Below are 8927 nucleotides of genomic sequence, written 5' to 3'. Positions count from 1 at the left end.
ACTAGATATATTAGTACCTACCCACTTAAAAATTAAGTAAATATTTTTTTATAAAAAAAAACAAAAATTTCAATATAAAATAACAGTTAGAAAATTACATTAAATAAGTTTTATTTGACATAATTTTAAAATAAAATAAAAATTACATAAATTTTAAGTAATTTTTTTTTAAAATAAATTAATTTATTTAATTTTTAATTTTTAATTTAGAAATCTTTTCCTTACATATAAGTTTTTCACTCTCCTTATTAAATAAATATGTTATTTTACATTAATTAAAAAGTTAAATTATAAGTTAATCCTATCTAACACTTTCAATTGAATCAATTCATTTATAAATTTGTAACTTTTCAATTTTTAACTTATATTTTTTCAAATTTTAACTTGAAGCTTCTGATTTTTAACTTATAAGTTGGTTTTATATATTAAACACACGAATAAACTCAACTTACACTACACCAAAACTAGTTTTTTGTGGCAATTAACTTATTATTTAGCGGCCATATAAATGGCCATAATTTTTTTACCAGCATTTAATTAATGGCTGGTGTATCCAGTGTCGCTAATACTATTACCGGCATTTATATAAAATGCCGGTAAAGATCTACTAAATTGTCGGAAAAACTTATTTTTTTAGTGGCAATTCTAGTAACCATTTTAAAGGCTATTAAAAGTTATTTTTTTCAATTGTCTCCTTTACTTTAAATAATTTATTCCTATAATTTCATTTTCTAAATTCATAACTTATATACTTTTTTATCTCTACTCGATATGAGATTTGTAAGATGAGAGTTGTGTGACACCCTCTACCCCAACATAAATACAATAGATATAAACCATCTATATATAAATTCTTTCTTAGTCTAATATAAAATAATTATCTCAAGTATCATTGGGTAAAAGATGCACATTCATAATTTTCAACTATAAGTATCAAATTGTCAAGAAATAATAAAATAAAGATTATAGATTAATCCCAGTAAAGGTGGCAGGGCCTCCTAGTTAGAAATTAACTTATAATCTTTTAGAAAAATTATAATATGACAAAAATACACACTTTCAACATAAATAACATAAAAATTACAAAAGAAAAATAATAATAATTTAACAATAAGTCTAGCTAATCCCGATGTCACATCCTATCAGAGCGAAACCCAAACAGAAGCCTAAGCTTCACCACCAACATCCTCAGCCTCATGCTAATTATCTGCATCATAATTTAAATATACACAAAAATGACAAGGGAGTGAGAAACTTCTCACTCAGTTGCAGATATAGAAATAAAAGTTAAATAGCACACACACACGCAATATAATTCACATATATAATCAATCTCACATATATGCTTATGTATAATGATTTTCTTGACTTGACTCACTAATGTATGCATGTGGCGCCATACGGAAGTTCACATATCATCATTGGTGACCCGAAGGCACACCTATACAATTGTCGGTGACCCTAAGGTACACCTATCATTGGTGTTCATACACCTCGTTAGCATATCGTGGGTGACCCAAAGGTACACCTTGTTAGTCGTGGGTATGCGGCCTCAGCGGCACACCTGGAGTAATATGTGCATATGATGCATGTCATACATTCACAGACTCAACCTTTAGCATGTTACACATATCATATTCATATTTCATAATTAAGAATTATTTCAATAATCCAATTTAATAGTCCAATAGTCCAACAGTCCAAACAGTCCAACAGTCCAAACAGTCCAACAGTCCAACAGTCCAACAATCCAACAGTCCAACAATCCAACAGTCCAGAGGTTGCTTAGGTATCATATTTTTCAATAATAATATATTAAGATCTTTTAAGTAAAGTAGGAAGCTTAAAAGGTAATATAAGATAATAAGGAGGCTCAGCCTTCCATTTAAATAATAGATTACAAATTTATAAATACTTAGGAGGCTTAGCCTTCCATTCAAATAACAGATTCTAATATGTAAATAAATAAGATATAAAACAAAACACATCAATAATACATATTCAAAGAAATAAACAACAGGCAAGGGATCGGGAGCCAATCCAACAAACAAACTATTTAACAATTATTCCCACACCCCCAAGCGAGGTTTCCCACTCCCCCCTTACCTGGGTTTACAGAAATTTGGGTAGAATCTCCTCCTCTCTATCTTTCCTTAAAAGGAATCGGAATTAGGGCAGAATCTCTTCCTCTTTCTCCTTAAACAAGGCACTAGAGCAGAACCTCCTTTTCTTTCTCCTTCTCTCTCTCTTACTTTCTCTCTCTATTTCTCCAGAATTTCCTTCTCTCTAGAATTCTAAATTTTCAAAACCTTAGGCCCCTATTTATAGAATTTTTGAAGTTACTATGCACAATGCACTATTCATTAAAATAATATTATAAATTACTATGCACTATGCACTATTCATTAAAATAATATTATAAATTACTATGCACTATTCATTATTATATTCAAATTTATTATAAAATTTGAACCCGCGTCCCTCCCGCCCTTCACTGTGCAATTGCATAGTGAAATACTATTCATACATACGTATACGTAAATAGTAAAATACATATACATAAATAGTAAAATACGTATACATAAATAGTAAAAATACGTATACGTAAATAGTAAAATACATAAATAAAATACTTATTCACATAATAAATACATAAAAAAAATATTTCTTTTCATTGAATAAAATTTGGGATGTTACAATTCTCCCCTCCTTTTAGAAATTTCGTCCCCGAAATTTTTGCAATGGTAAACTCTTCGCATTCTTACTTCTAATTCTTATGCAACATCACTACCTTGTTGATGTACAACTTTTATCAATTTCCTCAAAGGATTTGCTTAGGGAAAGATCTTGACGAATTTATCCACTTAAACACAAACAAAATCAATTTCTTAAGCGTCTTAGACAAATCTTCCACTAGGGTCTATCTATTCACCATCTTACTTCCAAAATGGAGCATCTAAGTGCTACAAGATTCTTAAAAACTTCTAGTATGCTAACCATAAATATACAATTGCTTTACTCCTCTCTTCATCTTAGGTCACAAAATATCTTCTTAAGATTTTGGTACATCTTAGTAGTTTCTGAATGGATACTAAAGATACTCTTATGACCTTCTTCTAGGATTGCTTTATTAAATTCTAGCACACTAGGAATGCACAACTTATCCTTAAATCTCAAAACTCCATCCACTCCAAATTTAAACTCACTCTCCATATCTTGATTCAAGTTCTCTACTTCTCTTTCCATATTAGACCATCACGCTTCCCCTGCGCCACTCTGATACATTTTAGTAACTTCTAAATAAATGTTAAGAGTACTCTTATGTCCTTTCAAGTTTTATAACTAAACATCCAACTGTGTCCTTTCTAATCTTTTGCTTATTTGGGTCACTAATAAAGGATCTAACTCCTAGTTCCTCTAATCTCATCTATTAATCTGATAGTTACTTCCAACATAAATAATTCAATGCTACTAGCATAAGTTTCTAAATTCTGCAATCAAATTCAATCCTTAAATCATCAAAATAATAATTTGGTTATCATTGTAATCCAGATATTTGCCACAACATCAACACCTAAGCATTAGATACACATATCAGATCACTAATTTTACTACTCTATCTACAACCAATTCAAACTCTTCTATGATCAATTCTAAAGATCAGGTACCTAAGCATAATGTACACTCGATATCCATATCAGTTCTCTAGTTTCACCATTTCATCTTCACCCAAGTCATAATCATATCCATCACCTTAACCTATAGCCTTATAACTTGTTACCAAAATAAATCAACTAATTATGCTCCTATAATTTTCTTCAACAATCCATTCGTTATTCATACTTAATCTCACAATACTAGAAGTAACCTTATAATCCAAACTTAAATTTCTAATTTGAGCCAAAAAGATTCATCTCTCTAATCATAATGAAAGATAAAGATTTCCTCAAAACATTAATCACCACAATGGCTTTAGCCAAATAATAAGATCAAAATTTTACTCCTTAAGAAATTTCAACTATTTCTTTTATCTCGTATTCAACCCCTTTGGTCAAAAGATATTTAAGGTTCTTATGATCACTAAATACCTCAACCATAGAATCATATAGTTAGTGTCTCCAAATCTTAGTATAAATGACAAAGTCGCTAACAAGGTTATGGGTGGTAATTTCTCTCATGAATTTTCAATTTCTTAGAAACATAAGCTACTATCTTTTCTTCTTGCCACAATATTCTTCCTAAACCTATTTTCAGAGACATATTTATATATCACAATAATCTTACTAAAATCTAGTAATATTAACACTAGTCAATCTTTCCTTAAGAGTTTGAAAACTACTTCCTCAATTGTTATCCCATACTAATGTAACTCCTTTCTAGTCAATTCAGTCAAAGGTAATAGTAAGTAATTCAAAGAAGTAAGCAACGAAATGATTTGGGTAGTTAAAAATATACATAGGTTCAAGAATTCCTGATATAGATTATCCTTACGGTTGATTCCAAGGGTAGGCAAGAAACAACCTAGTGAACTGAAACATCTTAATAATCAAAGAAACGAAGGCAAAAGCAATTTTTATAGTGAGAGCAGTTTAAACCATGAACAGCTGTTAAAAAAAAAAAAAAAAAAAAAATTACTCACTGAATTTTCATATAAACTATCAAACAAGACTCCTGATTTTACTAATTGACTCAAGTATCTCTCACTTAAGCACAACTTAGGTAGATCTTCCTCCGCAAGAAATTTCATGGTCTAAAATACTCACCTCATACAATCCAAATTCATACTTAGACAATCTAGTTTAAATCTATACTCTAATATGATCATCTCACATCCTAAGGTCAAAAACATTTTATTATCGCAACCCTCCACTGATTGATCCATAAAGTCATCTATTCTTATTTCTACATACATGTATATCAAATCATATTAGAATACCTTTTTCATAAATATCATTCCTAAGCATGTATGAATTGATCATTGCTTACATCCTATAACATGTACAAGAACCAACTTTTACTACTTTGCATTATATCATTTTAATAGACCTATCAAATACAAAACCTCAAAATATCATATTTAAATCTATTTTTATGCCTAACAACTCAAAATATCATGATAGCATATATCTGCCTGACACACAGAGTTGTATTCATCCAAGTGATTTCAAACTTATCTCAAACGAAAGTTAAGTGAATAAGCTACAACTCTTTATGAAGACATAAGATTTCCAAGAGATCATCTCTTTAGCTAAAGATTCAAATATCACCACTAATAAATTCAGTGCTTACTAAATTTCTAATCACCAAGGCAGTCATAACTTGAAGTTCTAGATTTTTGTTTCATCTTATCCTAGTTCTATTGAAAAGATAATATCTAAAGCCATATTCTTCATAAAGACCTCAAAATATAAATTTTGTCGATATAATACTCATACTATCATAACAAACTATAATGAAAATATTTTCGACACCAAATAGCAATAATGTATCAATATATCTAATGCCACAAAATACCTCAACTTTTTCCAAATTCACTACTTAATTTCTCTGCGCCCTTATTCTCACCAAAAGATATGGATTTTTCAAAACAATTTAGTAGGACATGATTGGAAGATAACCAGTCCATTCCAAGAATGATATCGAGTTGACTAAGAGGCAAACAGATAAGGTCAACCAGAAACTGTCTTTCAGAAATAGCAATTGGGCATTTGAGGCAAATACTAGAAGTAGATATGGGACCTTCTGTGGGAGTTTCTACCACTAGATCATAGCTCAAATAAGACACTGGCAATTTCAATTTTTGGACACAGGCAAAAGAAATGAAAGAATGAGTTGCACCAGAGTCAAACAGTACAACCAAAGGATTCTCAGCTATGAAATAAATACCTTGTATTAAATTATCGGACTGAGTAGCTTCAGCACTACTAAGAGCAAATACTCTTCCAGTAGTTGTTGGACGTTTAGGTTGAGAATTAGCTCCTGTTCCCATCATACGTTGCTTTGGCGATTGTGGACACTGAGTACTAATATGACCTTTGCCATTGCAATTGAAACATGTTATTTCTTTGTCGGGACAATTATAGTGTTCATGCCCACGCAGCCCACATTTCTTGCATCGATTAGTAGGGGTAGAAACAGAGCCTCCTACACTAGCAGCACCACTTACGAAAGAATTTCTAGCAACGGATCTACTCTTAGCATGATTTCCTTGAATTTTGGTAGGAACAGAGTAAGGCTTACTCTTACCCAGAGCACTAGAACCTGCAGCACGTATAGGACCTCCAGCCCCTTTGTAGAAACTAGCACGTGCACGATTATCACGATCATAGATTCTACTCTTGTTGACAAGCGTTGGATAGTGATAGATCTCTTGATAATTAATTGCTGTTTTTATCTCCGGACGAAGGCCATTCACGAACTTAATACACTTAGCCCTTTCACCACCCTCACCATGGTAATGAGTACAATAGCGAACCAAGGCATCAAATTTTGCAGCATACTCTGCCACTGTATCATTTCCTTGTTTCAGCTCGAGAAATTCAACTTCTTTCTGGCTTCTTACATCATCCGGGAAATACTTTTCGAGGAAGACTCTCTTGAAGTTGTCCCAATTCAATTGCACTCCTCCATCAATCATCCTTTGAAGAGCTCCTTCCCACCAAAAATGGGCATCAGCAGTCAACATGAAGGTAGCCAGCCTCACCTTCTGAGCGAAAGGACACTCCATGGCATTAAAAATCTTTTCGATTTCCATTAGCCAATTCATCGCAACATCTGGGTCATATCCTCCTTGGAAAGTAGGTGGATTATTTTGTTGAAATCGCTCTAACCAGTTAGGAGTGATTTCAGCCCTATTATTGTTACTCACGGCTTGTGCTAACGCTTGAAGAGCATCAGCAATTGCACGATCATTTCTACCAGCCATAATCTAAGAAAATAGTACACATGACAACAAACATAATCAACCATCATGCTAGTATAAATTTCTCAACTATCACACAAGCACAGTAGACTCATAACTCACGGTCGATTTGATCGACCTGCTCTGATACCACTAAATGTGACACCCTCTACCCCGCATATCATAACTCAATAAATTTAAATATAACATTTAATAATCAAACATGTTTAAAGAGTATCACATTTTTAACAAACACAATCAGCAGAAATTACAAAGAAATAAATCTCAAGTTTCCAAAATAATAACATTAACATCCCAATCTAATCTTATCTATGCCCCGATGTCACATGTCCTATCAGAGCATAGCCCATAAAGAAGCCTAAGCTTCACGACCAACATTCTCAGCCTCATACTGATAATCACCTGTATAACAGTCAGAGAAAAACAACACAAAGAAAAAGGGAGTGAGAAAACATCTCACTCGGCTCACAGTGTAGAAATATATACCAGATAGCCAAGCACAAACAAAATATGTATAACATAGATTAATAACAATATCTCATCTTACTCATTCAAGGCATATTCATTTGTCATATAACATCAAAAGACACATGTATGGACACGGACTACATTTTATCATGCATGTGGCGCCAGTCACTTATCACGTAGTATATTGCCGCTAGCAATACACAAAGAGTAGTCTAGGAGTACATGCCGGGACACAACCTCTGCGCACTCTCACTAGAAGGACATACTACCAGAGTCTCGTCGGGATAGCTAAGCCGCGCAAGATACATCCCATGCACACAATGGGCGAGACTGGGACTTCCAAACCGAGTCATCCCCAAGGACTGATCCCCACAGCTTTTACACTAGGGGGCCTTCTCTGGCGGCGTATTCCATATCGTACCCTTATCACTTTATGCAAATGATGCATGTCAAACAAGACTCTATGCATTCTCATATCACTTTATCACTTTCCATGGTCATTTCTCTTTATCACATTTCATATCTCATTGTCACATTATCACATTATCTATCTCATGGTCAATCATATCTCATGGTCATTTCACATCATATTTCATCATCACATCATATCATTAGAAACATCACATTCACATTATCATATCATATTCATAACTTTCACAATCATAATCTCAACAGAATTTCTATTCATACACACATATTAACCAAGCAATTAGAACATACAAACAATATAACATACAACAAACACAGGATTGGGGGCCAATCCCACTACCCAGCATACAATCCCACACCCAGAGCGAGATTTCTCACTCCCCCCCTTACCTGGATGACAAGCGCTGAAACTAAAGAAGAGCTTCCTCCTCTAGGCTCCTTCTACTAGGATAGAACCACCTCCTATGGATTCCTCTAGGTCTTCAAAGAGAAGAAGAGGAGAAGAAGAGAGTATAAGAGAAGAGAGAATGAGAATTGAGGGATGGTTTGCAATGGAGAAGTGAAGGGCTATTTATAGCCTTCAAGACACATTAAAAAATGGAAAATAATGAAAAAATCTTAGACAAAACTAAGTGGAATGAATTAGTGAGATGAATTATTAAAGTTGGTGGGATGAATTAATGGAGTTGGTGCCATGTTCTTTTCCTCATCGACTTTAGCTACTGATTTGGACCTTATAGACAGCCGAATCTGAAAATATTTCCTTCATGAAAGTTGTAGGATTTTCTCTTATCTTTCCATAGCCACCAAGTTTGTATCATTTGAACAACCACCGACCAAGTTATACCCCACAAACCGAGGCTTGCCAATCAGTCCAGCGAGAACCAATTGTATCAATCAAATTCCAATTTTGACCTCCTAAACGACCGATTTTGCAAATGGCTATTTCTGTGAAAGTTGTGCGTTTTTCTCTTAGATTTCCATTGACACCAATTTTGCATCATTTGGACCATCACAGTCCAAGTTATGCCCTAAACACCGAGGTTTGCCAGTCAGCCCAGCGAAAACGATTTTATTGAAAAGAAAGTTTACAACTATCTAATTAAGC

General features: G+C 33.3%; 1 protein-coding gene across 1 annotated transcript; it reads right to left on the bottom strand.

Moving 5' to 3' along the window:
* Positions 1–889: 889 nt before the first annotated feature.
* LOC145952630 (uncharacterized) lies at positions 890–8351 on the bottom strand. The gene is made up of 3 exons (XM_083065429.1): positions 8210–8351; positions 5887–6928; positions 890–1207 (listed from the first exon to the last, which is right to left on the bottom strand). Exons 2-3 carry the CDS (start codon positions 6923–6925, stop codon positions 1200–1202), a joined length of 1047 nt encoding a protein of 348 aa, XP_082921555.1. The 5' UTR covers positions 6926–6928; positions 8210–8351; the 3' UTR covers positions 890–1199.
* Positions 8352–8927: the final 576 nt, after the last annotated feature.

Source organism: Cajanus cajan, chromosome 10 (genome assembly GCF_000230855.2).
Source record: "Cajanus cajan strain Asha chromosome 10, NIPB_CcT2T_4, whole genome shotgun sequence".
NCBI classification, from domain to species: domain Eukaryota; kingdom Viridiplantae; phylum Streptophyta; class Magnoliopsida; order Fabales; family Fabaceae; genus Cajanus; species Cajanus cajan.
The sequence above is the reverse complement of the archived record's forward strand: the minus strand, read 5'-3'. Positions and strand labels throughout refer to the sequence as shown.

What these genes read in the sequence shown, in the direction of transcription:
- LOC145952630 (XM_083065429.1), bottom strand. Translation starts at nt 6,925, where the DNA reads ATGGCTGGTAGAAATGATCGTGCAATTGCTGATGCTCTTCAAGCGTTA.